At 36.3% G+C, this 14732-nt stretch overlaps 1 protein-coding gene across 1 annotated transcript; it reads left to right on the top strand.

Moving 5' to 3' along the window:
• Nucleotides 1–1904: 1904 nt before the first annotated feature.
• On the top strand, nucleotides 1905–6869 carry LOC109013794 (probable RNA 3'-terminal phosphate cyclase-like protein). Its single transcript, XM_018996002.2, has 7 exons — nucleotides 1905–2049; nucleotides 2799–3038; nucleotides 3132–3281; nucleotides 3576–3754; nucleotides 3823–3998; nucleotides 4127–4340; nucleotides 6349–6869. The coding sequence occupies exons 2-7, from the start codon at nucleotides 2834–2836 to the stop codon at nucleotides 6556–6558; spliced, it is 1134 nt and encodes a 377-aa protein (XP_018851547.2). The 5' UTR covers nucleotides 1905–2049; nucleotides 2799–2833; the 3' UTR covers nucleotides 6559–6869.
• The last annotated feature ends 7863 nt before the right edge of the window (nucleotides 6870–14732 follow it).

Raw genomic sequence — 14732 nt, 5'->3', positions numbered from 1 at the left:
AAAAAGATATCTACAAAGTTTGGGGTGTTTCACATATCTCGTTTATTTTCAAAAATGAGATAAGATAAAATGAGATTTTTTAAGATACGTGTGAATAGTATTGAAATATATTGAGTATATATAAGATAAGATGAGATATATATTTATTTATAGAGACGAGATGTGATTAGTTTGATTTTTTTGTGAAGTATTTATGGTTGTGGGATCCACAATCATTTTGCTTTTTCCTGAGCTTTGTTGTGTTTTGCTCTTTTTTTCCCCACATTTCGACATTACTGCCACTAAAACCCACTAATGTTTACCATTGGGACCCACTCATAAAGCTATTTGCTACTAAAAAATGAACACAAGAGAAAGAAACGATAGGCCCCACTCATAAAATGGGTGTTTGTTTTTAGGAAGTGTTTAATCGTACAAAATTTAGAAAAAATTTTAAAATTTTGTGTTTCATCTCTCAAAGCAAACGAGACGCATATCTTTTTTTTAGGATGTTTGAAATGCTTGAAGTAAAGTGATATGGTTAACCATTTAATATATAATTGATTATTTATGAAGTTAATTTATTAATTTGAAACCTCTTTTGATTAACTTAACATGAAGATATTGGCTTAGCTATTACTTTAGCTAATATCATTAACAATTGGATCACATTGAATTAGTTAAACCAAAATCATCCAACCCATGAGCTATAATCAACCCATCCCACGAGCCAATATAACTTGTAAGAGCACTAGTATTAGTGTAAACAAATGTAAATATAAATCAAAATTTTGCTAACAATCTCTCTAAATTGTCTACATTGAAAGAGGCAAATGCATTTTTTTTTCCCTTACAAGTTACAGTAAACCTACATATTTGGAGGGTTACTATTCTGGGAATAGTATTCCCCATTTATTAAATATTTTATGAGTTATTTCTCTCTCATCCAAAATATTATTAGGATAGTTGGTAAACAATAATTTAATTATTAATTAATATATGATCAGTATAATTGTAAAATAAGAAAAAAATTAATATTATTTTAGTTAATGGATGAATAATTCAATATGAAAATCTCTCTTAAATGCAATAGACAAAAAATAAAATATGTGGTTTTAGTTAGGGTGTTACCCACCCCTTATAGGGCGTGGCCATCTCTTCCTCGCACTCCGCCCCGCATGGGGTGGGGGGTAGGGTTTTCACGACCATCCCCTGCTCTCGGGATGTGGAGGCAGGGGAGGGATGTGTGACAGATTCCCAATTCACCCTGCATTTGTCTACTTAAAAAAAAACTACATTTTATTTGGTTTAAAAATTATTTCTAAGTCTTAAAATAATAAAATTTACATTTTTAGACCTAAATTATAAATTTAAATTTTGTAAATATGACTATAATTTAAAAACTATATAATTTTTAAATTTGCTAGTACATATCTTGTGTAAATGATAGTGTATTAATTTTTAAATTATATAATTTTTAAATCTGTTAGTATATATTTTGTGAATAAATCTAAAAAATTATAATATATATTTATATATATACAATTTGTAAAAAATAAAAAAATAAAAATGTTTATATATATAAATATATAATTATGTTTATATATATATAAATATAAGCAAAGACGGAATAAGAAAAATGAAGGACGGGATTGGACCCTCCCCACCACCCGCCCCCGCTAGGGTCTCTAGATACGGGGCGGACGGGGCGGGGTTGCCCACCCATTTTTAGTTAAAATTTATTTCTTTTAACTATACCAATGGTGATTCCAATAGTAAAGTCGTATGATTTTTTATTAAAGTAATTCTATGCATCAGCCTACACTCTCTAGATAACATGCATTCAAATTTTTTTTTTAACTTAATATACTAAATTTGTTGAGTGTGTGATAAATAGTAAGCTGATGCGAATATTTTTCCTTTTTATTATTTCCTCATAAACCCTACCCGCCCGTTCATTCCCACGGCTCCTTGGTTCCCTCCTCCTCACTACAAGCGTTTCTCCTCCTGTGCTTTTCCTCTTTAGCTCGTCCCCGTCGCTAGCTTGGCTCTCTCTTTCTCTGCACTAAGGTAAAAGCTTTGCTCTTTTTCTTCTCTTCCATAATTTTCCTTTCACCCGATCGTATCTCTCACGTTTTGTCTGCCTTCACATCTCTCTGCGTCAGCTGTTTCACCTATTGCGCGCGCGCACACACGCACATATAGGTTTGTGTATTTTTTTTTAGCTTTGATTTGTGTTTAGGGGGCTTTTGATAAGGTTCTATAAAGAATGATAAATTAAGAGCACCTGGAGGAAAATAGTAGTCTGTAACAATGGAGGAATCATTGAAGCTGAATTTTGCTTTGATGTGATCCATTCTTCAATTGAGCAACTATATGCTACTGTTATATGTGGGCAGAATGTGAAGAATGATAATTTGAGCGTTAATGTCATATGTGGGCAGAATGTCATATGTGGGTGTTATATGTGGGCAAAATGTGTTTTGTGATAATTTTGGGCAGCAACTATATTGTTGGATTGTGAAAATGAAAATGAAAGTAGAACAATTAGTTGCTCAACTAGAGATGCTAATTGTATAGATTGTTGAATTGTGAAAATAAAAATGAAAATGATTGTTGGAGATTATGAAAATGAAAATAAAAAAGTATTTAAACAAATAAAAATTTGCATTAAAAAATAAATAAATAAAATTTTAAATTTTTATTATTATTATTATAGGGAGTGCAATGGCCAATCCAATGTAGAGTTCAAATTTTGAGTGATTTTAGCCAATAGCCAAACTTTGACTTTTGGGATAGCTAATCCAATGCTAGTGCAGGTGGATCTCACTTTGAGCCAAGAGAGAGACAGAGAATGGGGAAGACAACTTACAAGAGGCTGAAGGGGAGTCAGAACCTTAGGCATAGGCTTTTGCTGGCCACGCTCTCGTCTAGTCCCGTTCTAATTGAGGATATCCGTGCCGATGATACACTGCCTGGCCTCCGTCAACATGAGGTCTCCCTCCTTCGGTTGTTTGAGAAGGTCTCTGATGATTGCATCTTTGAAATTAATGAAACCGGTAATTTTTTCACAAAGTGATATAATATCTTTTGACAAGGGTATAATAAATACCGAAACTGGTAATTTTATTGATTTGAAATATGTGTGGCAGGGACCAAATTGAAGTACAAGCCCGGCATTGTGATGGGTGGGAGACATCTTGTCCATGACTGTGGTGTCAGTCGGTCCATTGGCTATTTCTTGGAGCCATTGATTTTGCTTGGTTTGTTTGCAAAGAAACCCCTCACTATAAGGCTCAAAGGTACTCATGTTTGTTTTTTAATAAAATTTTCAATTACTTGTTAATAAAAGGTACTTTTTTCTGGAGTCATCGATCATCCTTAGCTTATGCGGTTGATTTTTTGTTTGACTTGTTATTGTTCTTGTTCTTGTTATTGGTTTCTACTTTGAGTTTTTGGTTAATAATTATGTGTTGTAAGCCTGAGGCCTTGAGCATTTTAAAGATGTCTCTTTTGGGCATATACAGAGTAATTAATAAATTGGACTTATATTTAAAAGTAATAATAATAAGATGATATGTGCTGGTTCTTTTCAGGTATTACAAATGATTTTAAGGACCCATCAGTGGATACTTTCCGATCTGCTACCTTGCCCTTGTTAAAGCGCTTTGGAGTTCCTTCAGAAGGATTAGATCTAAAAATAGAGTCTCGCGGATCCGCTCCTCATGGAGGTGGAGAAGTTGTTTTGACAATTCCAGTTGTTCAAAGTCTGAATGTGAGTGCTCGTGTACCTATGTGTTGTTAAATCTATTTAGCAGCTGTCTTATATGATTTGCTTTGCAGGCGGTCACCTGGACTGATGTTGGAATGGTCAAAAGGATCAGAGGAGTTACTTTCTCGACCAGGGTATCTTCCCAGTTTGAAAATACCATGATACATGCTGCTCGTGGAATTTTTAATCGCTTTATTCCTGATGTTCACATCTTTACTGATCATAAGGCAGGCACACAAGCTGGAAAGTATGTCTTTTAAGTAGATAGCATTAGTTGTTTAGTTTGAAAATATATTTTAATGCCATTGTGGTGTTTTTTCCATGTTAATTAAGCAAGTAGTTTGGCTCATCTAGATAACAATGATTTGATTGCAGCTCACCTGGTTATGGAATTTCACTTGTTGCGGAAACTAATGCTGGTTGCTTCATCTCGGCTGATACGGCTATTGCTTATGCACGGGAAGAAGAAACGGGTGATATTGAAGATGAGAAGAAAGAGTTGATGCCTCCCGAAGATGTTGGTGAGCAAATTGCTTCTATTCTACTTGGCGAAATCGAGCAAGGCGGCGTGGTAGATTCGACACATCAGGTTTGCATACCATCATAGTTGCTGTTTTTCATCTTCTTAAATCCCCCCTCTTCTTCGCTTTATGCTTGTATTTAATTGGACTAAATTTGTCTTCACGTTACTATACTAGAGGAGTCAGGACTAGATTCGTCTTCAAGTAAATGCTTGGTTAAGATATCTCTTTTTGGATATATGTTTGGCACTAGATTGGCCTTTCGCTTGTTTTGGATGCTAGAAATCCATATGGTGCTATTGATGCTTATATGACATGTGGTAGTTGCTTGTATCAGTTGCACTACTGACACATCCTTATAACTAACATAACATAGGCAAAGCCTCAAAGGTAGATGAAGATATATGCCTTTTTCCTGTTGGTCTTGAATCACTTTCATGGACATCCCATTTATCTGGGGAGTAGTTGTGCTTTGAGCTGGAGCTCATGGTCAATTAATGGTCTAAGATCCTTAACCAACTACTTGTATTGGGTTTTTGACCTTGTAATTAATTAGGTCTTTCTTTTTATATTACTCATAAAATCTAATTAGGTCCTTGTTAATCTGCTGTCCTATTCAAATTGCGATTGTTAAAAGTTTAATTTATTAAATAGATGCATTGACTTTAATGCAAATCTGAAAGTTACCTTTTCTAGTTCTAATCTTCGGGATTTGATTATTAGGTGGATTTAAGGTATACATCTTGTGTACTGGAGTTTCTTCCTCTTTAATCACTGATAGAATCAATCTTTTTTAAAAAAAAAAAAAAAATCATCAGAACTGTGATTTGGCTGTGCGCATTATTATGTTTTGGTGCTTGAGTTGACAAAGTTCAATCCTCTTGCTGCAAGAAAATATTTGTTCATGTGGTTCTCTGCATCGTTCTTAATGTAATCTAGCAGGTTGATTTCATTAAATACAGTGGTTGCTTTCAAACTCAATGGTATGGATTTTACTGAATCAGCACTTAATGCTTTAAATTCTGATTTGGCAAAATCCATACGATTGAGTTTGAAAGCAACGATTGTGATTTCCAAGAAATCCACATGGTATATTACTCTGGGAACTGTAGAGGATCTTAATATGCGGTTATGTTGTTGTTTCGAAGGCCTTTAGCATGCCTTTTGGTTTTTACTTGTAAATTCTTTTCAGGACCTTCTTACAGGCAGCTTTCAGAAAGCACATGAAAATCAGTTAATCCACTTGTCAAAATCCTTTTTGTTTATGGATACAACTCATTAAAACCTAGTAAATATTCCAACCTAGGAATTAATTGTACCTCACTTGGTGAAATTAGCTAAAGGGCTTCAAGAAGCATGCATAAATTTAATTCAAACTTTATGAAAATAGTTCAATCCCTTTCAGTGGTTTGTGAAATGACTGAAAACGGTAAACTTTCCTTTTGCTCAGAAAAACTGTAAATTTCTTAAAGGCAGATTTAGTGAGAACTGTTGAACTTCCCTCTGCTTGCCCTCTTCTTACGTTAGTTTTTAGGAGTTATAAGTGGACCTTTTCTTTGAAGAATGATATAAAGGTCTTTAGGTAATGCCAATCATTCTACCATTGTGGTTGAAATTCCTCTAATTTGGTGTCATACAGAAACTTTTTGTTGAGAATCCCTGATACCAAAATTCTGGTTTCTTTATTTGAGAAGAGATTCATCCTAATGTTGTTTTCAAAGTAGGAATCAAAAACAATTCCCCATCTATCACCTTAGATTTTTTTTTTTTGGTGTATATGACATGTTAATTGCAAAATAAAGCTGAAATATCTTAGCAGCCAATATTTGGAAATGATTGTCGAATGGACTTTTGATCCCAAAACTAATTCCAATGCCGTAATCCTTGAAGAATGGTTGACACCGAATGCTTTTGCACAAGAGAATCTGGGTTCCAGTATGAATTTTAAAGCTGATAAGAATTAAAAAAAGGAAAAAAGAACTCAAATGCATAAGCTGTTAATGATCGATTCTGTTTCTATTTTCTTTGTTTCCATGATCCCCTCTAATTATCTTTGCTGTTATGACTGTTTTGTAGGGATTATTATTTCTTCTTTGTGCATTGTGTCCACAAGATGTTTCAAAGATTCGCTGCTCAAAGCTTTCACCATATGGAATAGAAATGCTTAGACACATAAGAGATTTCCTTGGTGTTAAATTTGTTATAAAGCCAGATCCATGCACAGGGACTGTTATACTTAAATGTCTTGGTTGTGGATTGAAGAACCTAAATCGAAAGGTCTCATGATGACAGCTTGTTCGAGTTAAGGATTATTATAAGTTGATGTGTCTCAAGTATATCGAGCTGCTATTAAAGGGCTCTCTCCATGGAAACAGTTTTGTACTCGTGCTTAGTGTCTTTTTGAGTAGAGAAATTTGATGTTATCCTCTTAACAAAAGTGTGGGAACAGGTTAGCATAAATAGATAAGTTTGGTGTCTACTTTGAGATGCACGTTGTTTTTTTGTTTTGCTAGTGCCTGAAAGTTTCATTATTGGCACGATTTTGTTGTTTCGTGTGCCTGTCTTTAGGAAAGCAAGAAAGGAATTGATTATTGTTTTCCAAGAAATGCTTAGTGTACAAAGATATTATACAAAACTAAGGTAATAAAATGACGTGACTTAATATAATTCGTTATATATTAAAGTATTTTTTCATAAAAATAGATATGGTATATCACATTCAGTTATGTCATTTTGTAAACTTTCTTTAATAAAATCTCTACATGGACTTTATCACTTCTTTTAATCTATTTATTATGAGTGCTTTAAGATTATAGTTAAGCTGTCAAAAAGTATTTTAGCAGCTGATTTGATTGGATTGGATTTGGATTGGATTGCATGATTGATTAGTGGTTAATAAATTAAAATACCAATTTAAATCATAAGAATATCAATAAAAGTAAATGCTCTTCTCGACCACAAATTTTAGAAACTTTGGAGAAGTGATTTGAAATAAAAGTTAAAAATTAAATAAAATATTATTAAAATATTATTTTTTAATATTATTACTATTTTAAGATTTGAAAAAATTGATTATTTATTATATTTTGTGTTGAAATTTGAAAAAATTTAAATGTTGAATTGAGTTGAAATAAAAGTTAAAAATTAAATAAAATATTATTTTTTAATATTATTATTAGTTTAAGATTTAAAAAAGTTGAATTATTTATTATATATTATGTTAAAATTTGAAAAAATTATAATAATTAGATAAGATAAATCAAGATGAATTGAGATGGATTTAATATTCAAACTGAATTTAAAAGCAAATGCTATGTCCATTGAGGTTAGGGGAAAGAAAAACTCAACAGAGAGATGAAAGAGATGAGAACGGATCACCTTACCCATATTCTTGAATTATCAAGTAATTATCTGCATGTAGGTACTAGGTAGTCTCGAAAGTTCTGATAGGGTACGACTTTGACATTATCTATACTTCTAGACTACCTAAACATAAATCGAAATAGAGTCCATTTTTTTATGGGTGATGCTACAGCCCCGCTGGGGGCTCCCGCTGGAGCTCCCGCTGGGGGTGTAGTGTTATTTTATATGTATTTTATTTAAATAATTTTTTATATAAATCTTTTATTATTTTAAAATATTTTAAAAAAATAAAATAAATTTAAAACATCATTTAAAAAATATTTTCTTAATTAGAAAGTAAAAAAATATATATTAAAAAATAATTTCTTAATCATGAAGTAAAATAAAAAATTATAAAAAATATTTTTAAAAAAATAAAATAAATTTAGAACATCATTAAAAATACTTCCTTAATTAGAAAGTAAAAAAAATTCATTAAAATATACTTTCTTAATCACGAAGTAAAATAAAAAAATATTTTTTTATGATTTTTTATTTTACTTCATGATTAAGAAAGTATTTTTTAATAATATTTTAAATTTTTTTATTTTTTAAAAATATTAAAAATTATTAAAAAAATCTATATAAAAAATAATTTAAAAAAAAAACACATAAAAAATACACTAATCTCCAGCGGGCGGGAGATATAGCATTTCCCTTTTTTTATTTGGGTATGTTTTCTAAGCAATCAAGAAGCATCGTTCACGGTCAATCTTATTTGGGTATGTTTTCTAACCAATAAAGTTCTTGGACCTCATTTGTTTTTGTAAATGAGATGAATTAAAATGAAATTAAAATTAAAAATTAAATAAAATATTATTAAAATATATATTTTTTAATATTATTTTTATTTTTAAATTTAAAAAATTCGAATTATTTATTTTATTTTATGTGAAAATTTAATAAAATTATAATGATTAGATAAGATGAATTATTTCTTAACATCAAAATTCAGGATTCACACAAGAAATATAGGGTGGAAATAAAGGTGTGTGAAGACTTTCTTCTAGGTTTTTTTTTTTTTAAGGTTAATTGTTAATTGGGAGCCCCTACAGGCCAAATGCTGTGTAATTATAAGATTTACATCCTCTAATGGGAGGGTGACATGTGGCAGGTACAACAAGTTTACAATAGATGCAAAACACATAAAGCTTTCAGAAATGCAATCCCTCTCCACGACTCACTCTCTCTCTTCACTCTCCCTCCTTTTCAGAAACCACATCTACAATCTACGACTCACTCTCTCTCTCTAGAAATGCAATCTCCCTCTTTTCACGACTCACACAATCTCTCTTCACTCTCCCTTCCTTTTAGAAACCACATCTACAATATCTCTTCACTCTCTCTCTCTCTAGCAATGCAATCCCCCTCTTTCCATGACTCACACAATCTCTCTTCACTCTTCCTCCCTTTCAGAAACCACATCCACAATCTCTCTTCACTCTCTCTCTCTCTCTCTCTCTCTCTAGCCATGCAATCCCCCTATTTCCACGACTCACTCACTTCCTCTTCACTCTCCCTCTCTTTCAGGCCCTATTTGGATGTTGACCTGAGTTGAGTTCTTTATGAATAGTAATGAGTTGAGATGGTGGATTGAGTTTTGTAGGGCCCACCTAAGATGAGTTTAAATGTATTTATGAGAAGTTGAAAAAGTTTGTGGGCCGCGTGTGTAAAGAGGTATTGAGTTGAAAAAGGTTGTGGATTTCACGTGTAAAGAGGTTGAGTTGAGATGAATTTAGTGATTTGAGAGTTGGATGTTTGATGTTAGATTTAGCTTAAAATTAGACTGAGTCAAAGTTCCAAATGGGGCCTCAGAAACCACATCTAGATTCTACAATCTCTCTTCACTCTCTCTCTCTCTCTCCAGAAATGCAATCCCCCTCTTTTTACGACTCTCTCTCTCTCTAGAAATGCAATCCTCTCTTTCCACGACTCACTCTCACTCTCTCTCTACAAACTCTTTCACCGAACCCATCTCTCTCATTGACCTTTCTCTCCCCTCTCTCTCTCTCTCTCTCTCTTCGACCTCTCTCACTCTCCACAATCTCAATTTTGGGTTGGTTTGATTTTCACTTTATTGTTTTTCATCAAATTTTCTACATGCAAGGCACTGAGGGGGAGATGAAGGGGCTAGGGTAGAACTGGTTCACTTGTTAGTGAACCTGGTTTGCCACGTAGGGTGTGGGGTGTATGGGATGGTAAACTAGTTGATGGGTAGATTATTTCTAAAGAGAAATAACGTGTGAGTGAACCCACAATAAGTTGACGAATTTATAACGTGGCACTCTTTCATTGGATAGTATAAAATGCCTAAAGTCTCCTAATCCTATTTTAAGATCAACTCGAGGTTAATTTCCTCTCAGCAAATGTAATATTATATTATAAGAAACAATATATAGAGCTAGCATGTGTGAAGTCAGAAAGGGATAACTTGGTGTCGTGATGTTCAAGGTGAAAGATGTTGTCCTTATACCTTCAAGCTTTGTTTTCACATCTAGTTCACTAATATTCACGAAAAACATAAAAAGTGAAAAGAATTTAGAAAAAATAGAAAATAATAATTTTTTGGGATTTTATTTAGCCTTCAATTCGATCTCGAATTACTTCACACTTTATTTAGTGAAATTACCAATTTTATTTTATTTTTTGCAATGGACTTGTTAATGTCAAAAACCGCACAACAAACTGAAAATAGGAGAAAGAATCATTCCTGGCCCACCGTGATGATTCGGGCCTCAATCGGTGTGGTTTAGAATCCCTTGTGGTAGTCAGAAGCAGTTGTACGATGTCCGTACTTACATTTATGGCAGTGAATAGAAAAAAAAATACAAGAAATATAAAAAAGAGATAGAGACACACATATTTACGTAGTTCGGCACAGTGCCTACGTTCACTGATCATTTTGAGAAAAAATCTACTATAATATAAGCATTTTACAGTCTCTCATGATCTCTTATTTCTTATTGTACAATAGAGATTGAAGAACTATTTTTCTAGAGAAGATCCTCTCTCTAGAGCTCTTGTCGTGAGGTTGAAGAAGCTGAAGGAGTTCATTTCTCATCCGTTCTGATCTCCTCTTTACCCTGGCTTTGGGAATGGTGAGGAATGGCTGCTTTATCCCTCTTGCGTGTTTGATTTGCTTTCCCCCATTTCTCCTCTTTCTCTCTTTCCCCTGACACCTGCGTTCCCCTCTTGTCTTTTCATCTAACATTTATTTTTCCTTGTTTCCTCCTTGTCTCTTCCCACTTGCTTCTTGGTGGTGACCCTTCGATGGGTAGGGCTTGATTTATGTGGGCCAAAGGGATTTTACCCCTAACATATGCATGTCATTCTTAAGACCAGCTTGCTCAATAAGGAGGTTTCGAGAATCTTCAAATTAAATTGCGACATAGATAGTTTGTAGAAATATGTAGAAAAATAAATTCCAGGAGCGGGGCCCCGGATTTCTGTTTTGCTTGCGTTAAGTGATAAATATTTTCGAGCGCAAGGCTAGGCGAGAGATGTACTCAACCTCACTAAGTGCGAGTGTGAGTGCAGAGCTCACTTGGAGAGCTAGAAGCGAATGCGGAGCTCAACTTGGGCAGGAGATGTGATCGACTGCTTTAGGTGCGAGCGCGAAGCTCGGTTTAGGCGGGAGATGTACTCAAGCACACTAGGTGCTAGCGCAGAGCTCGGCTTAGGCGCGAGGGTCAAGTAGTCAAGGGACTGTCACCACCCGTAGATCATAGCGAGTCTAGGGACCCAACTTTGTTGAACCTGTGGGCGATAGTCAAAGTAGTCAAGGGAGTGTTATTGCCGTTGTTTGCCGTGAGTTAAGAAACTCGACTTTGCTGAACCTATGGGTGAAGGTCAAAGCATTCAAGGAATTGTCATCACCGTTGTTTGCCGCAAGTCGAGAGACTTGGCTTTGAGTTAGCTTGTATGAACGTTTGCTTGATAGGTTACATGAGACTATTTTATAGTTTAGCAAAGAGTGCATATTCTACCGATTTTTGTTTTTGATGGCGTTAACGGATGTTTGCACCATGATGTGAATTGTTGTTGGTGTTTCCATTTTTGTTGTTTAGATTTTGTTTGTAATAACCTGCACTAAGTGGTCAGAGAGCCCATCAACCCCCTAGGTCCATCTTAGGCAGTTTCCTAGCCCGTCAACTCGTTCTCGAAGGTAGCCCACGTGAGGCGGTTGTAGAGCTCAGAGACTCATTCTTGGAGGTAACCTGCTAGCAGCGGTTGTGGCACGAGTGTAAACACTAGGCATTTGCAAGAGAATATGTTATGCTGATATTGATGTCCAGGAGAGAGAGGTCAGGCAGTTAGGTGACTTGTTCCGCATGTTGACTCATCACAAGGGAGATCGTGCAGTCAAGTGACTTTTCCCACCTATTGACTCGTCACGAGGGAGGTTGGGCAGTCAGGTAACTTATTCTGCCTATTGACTCTCAGCAGTCAACTATCTTCATAAAAGTCAAACCACTTAGCGTAGATAATCCAAATTACAAGTGTGAGATTTGCAAACCTGAATATTTAGCTCGAGCGTGGCGAGGGTTTGAGGTGTGACAATGAGGCCTGCGAGCAACCATGCTTTGGTGAAGGTCTTGGATGCCCATGATACGAGCAATTTATTTTGATGAAGACAAATTTAAGATGTCTAAATGGTGCCAATGTGGGGCTGAGTAGGCAATATTTCATGTCACAAGAACCAATTTTGTTAGTAAAAATGAAACTCACACAAATCGTGAGAGAGACGAACCAAGGTGATTTAGCCTCTGTAGCCGATTTTGTTTGATTGAAATTGTTTGTTGGTGGTTGTTGTTTCTTCTTTTTTTTTTCTCTGTTATTTTTAGATTGGTTACCGATGGGGAACTTGTCTATCTTCAAGTATCTTCAAAGCGATGTGGACTTCACTACTTCTAGGAAATTTTCTGCTCATTTTCTCGGGGCATGTACTTTGGGAGGATAAAACACAATTGCATGGGAGGTCCTGGAACGTTACATGGGGCATGCAATGTGTGCCCAAGGACATGCAACACTATGGCTTCGTCGTGATGGAGGAGCTCAATTGGTCAGCCATTTTCTGTACGCGGCTAAAGGATCTCTGTTGGTCGATCAAGTTGTGGAGAACATTTCTCTATTGGTCTAGCAACTTTGAGTTGTGTTCGGGTGCACCGTGCACCAAGTTGCCTCTCAAGGAAATGTGGTGGTTGAGCATGCTTTGATCAGGCAACCTATGGCTGAGGAGTTGAGGCCATGCAACTCATGGCTGAGGAACCCTTGGCCGAGAAGCTTTAACAGTGGCCGTAAAACTTGGGCAAGGAACTAATGGTGGATGAGGGACCTGTGTTGGCCGAGAAATTGAGTGGCTGGGAAACTTAATGGTCAGGGGACCTTTGGCTGAGGAACCCACTTTGGCTGTGCAAAGTGATGGTCGAGCAAACACAGGCCGGGTGAGCTTTGGCCTTGCAAGCCCTGGCAGGGCAAGGGGTTGCCCACCGTGTACGTTGCGTGATGGCTACTCTCGTGCATGGCCAAGGAACACCCCACTAGCAACAAACTATGCTGGTGGGTTAGACAATGATCGTTGTCAACTTGGTGGTGGTCGTCGGTGGCTCCATGAGCTCACAGTTGGGCAGAGCTTCGTTGTTGTCCCGTGGTGCGATGTGGTGGTTGGAGTTTTGCGGTGAAGGAGCCCCCTGCAGTCGAGGACCACCATCCTACAAACAGAAAATTCTGACGAACTAGGTGGTGGCCTCCAATGGTTCCTTGCACTCGCGATTTGGCTGTCACGAGCCTCTAACTGTGCACTTGTTGTTCCTTCGTGCATGGCATGCACCTCCTTATCACCAGAGATCGCCTTGGGGGGAGGGGGATGAAAACCATCGACAAAGGCTCAATGGGTTCATGGTTGGCTGTCGTGGACCCAAAGCTGTCGTGAGCCTTTTGGGTCCACGACAACATGCACCTGTTATGTGCACTGTGTATGAACCTTGTGGACAGGGGCTAGTGTGGCGCAGACAAAAACCACCGGAGGCCCACGTGGTGGCAGCTGGTGGGTTAATTGGGCCCGCGGTGGGCTTCCGCTAGCCTCGCAGGTGCACGGTTGTCGTGCACCCGTTATGCACTATGCATGGCAATCAGTTGGGACATGCATGGCACTGTGTGACACTTTTCACTGAAGTGCACAGTGTTTACCCGCCTGTGTATGTGTATGTGTATGTGCACAGTGCATTTAAGTGCACAGTTCTTACCTGTGTTCTCACCTCTATTTTTGCACAGTGTACTCAAAGTGCACAGAGCACTTACAACAACTCAAGTGGTTGGGTAACTCATCTTCCTGGCCAATGCGGTGTGTGTTTTATGCACAGTACACTTAAGTGCATAGTATCTTTAACCACATGGTCGAGGAAAAATTTATTCGCCCGATTTTTGTAATAGTATTGTTAATAAAAAATAAGAGTAGAAATGCTAAAAACACTTATTTGGAAAAACAATTTATCTGCTCAATCTAATATTATTTTGCACGCTATAAAATTGTCCTTCTCCCACTTTTGGTGTAAAAAATAAATCGATCCCACAGACGACACCAAATATTAATGTCAAAAATCGCACAGCAGGCTGGAAATAGGAGAAGGAATCATTCAAGGCCCACGGTGACGATTCAGGCCTTGATCGGTGTGGTTTGGAACCCTTGGTGATAGTTTGGAGTGATTGTACGGTGTCAGTTATACATCTACAGCAGTGAATAGAAAATAAATACAAGAAATATAAAAAGAGATAGAGACACACAGATTTACGTGGTTCGACACAGTGCCTATGTCCATGGGTCGTTTTGAGGACACATCTACTATAATATGAGTATTTTACAATCTCTCATAATCTCTTATTTCTCACTGTGCAAAGGAGATCAGAGACCCATTTTCTAGAGAAGATCCTCTCTCTGAAGCTCTTGTTGTGAGGTTGAAGATTGAAGGAGTCTCTTTCTCATCCATTCTAATCTCTTTTTATCCTGGCTTTGAGAGTGGTGAGGAATGGCCGTTTTATCCCTCTTGCATGTTTGACTT

Source organism: Juglans regia, chromosome 8, assembly GCF_001411555.2.
Source record: "Juglans regia cultivar Chandler chromosome 8, Walnut 2.0, whole genome shotgun sequence".
Classification (NCBI taxonomy): Eukaryota; Viridiplantae; Streptophyta; class Magnoliopsida; order Fagales; family Juglandaceae; genus Juglans; species Juglans regia.
This window is presented reverse-complemented; position numbering and strand designations above follow the sequence as displayed.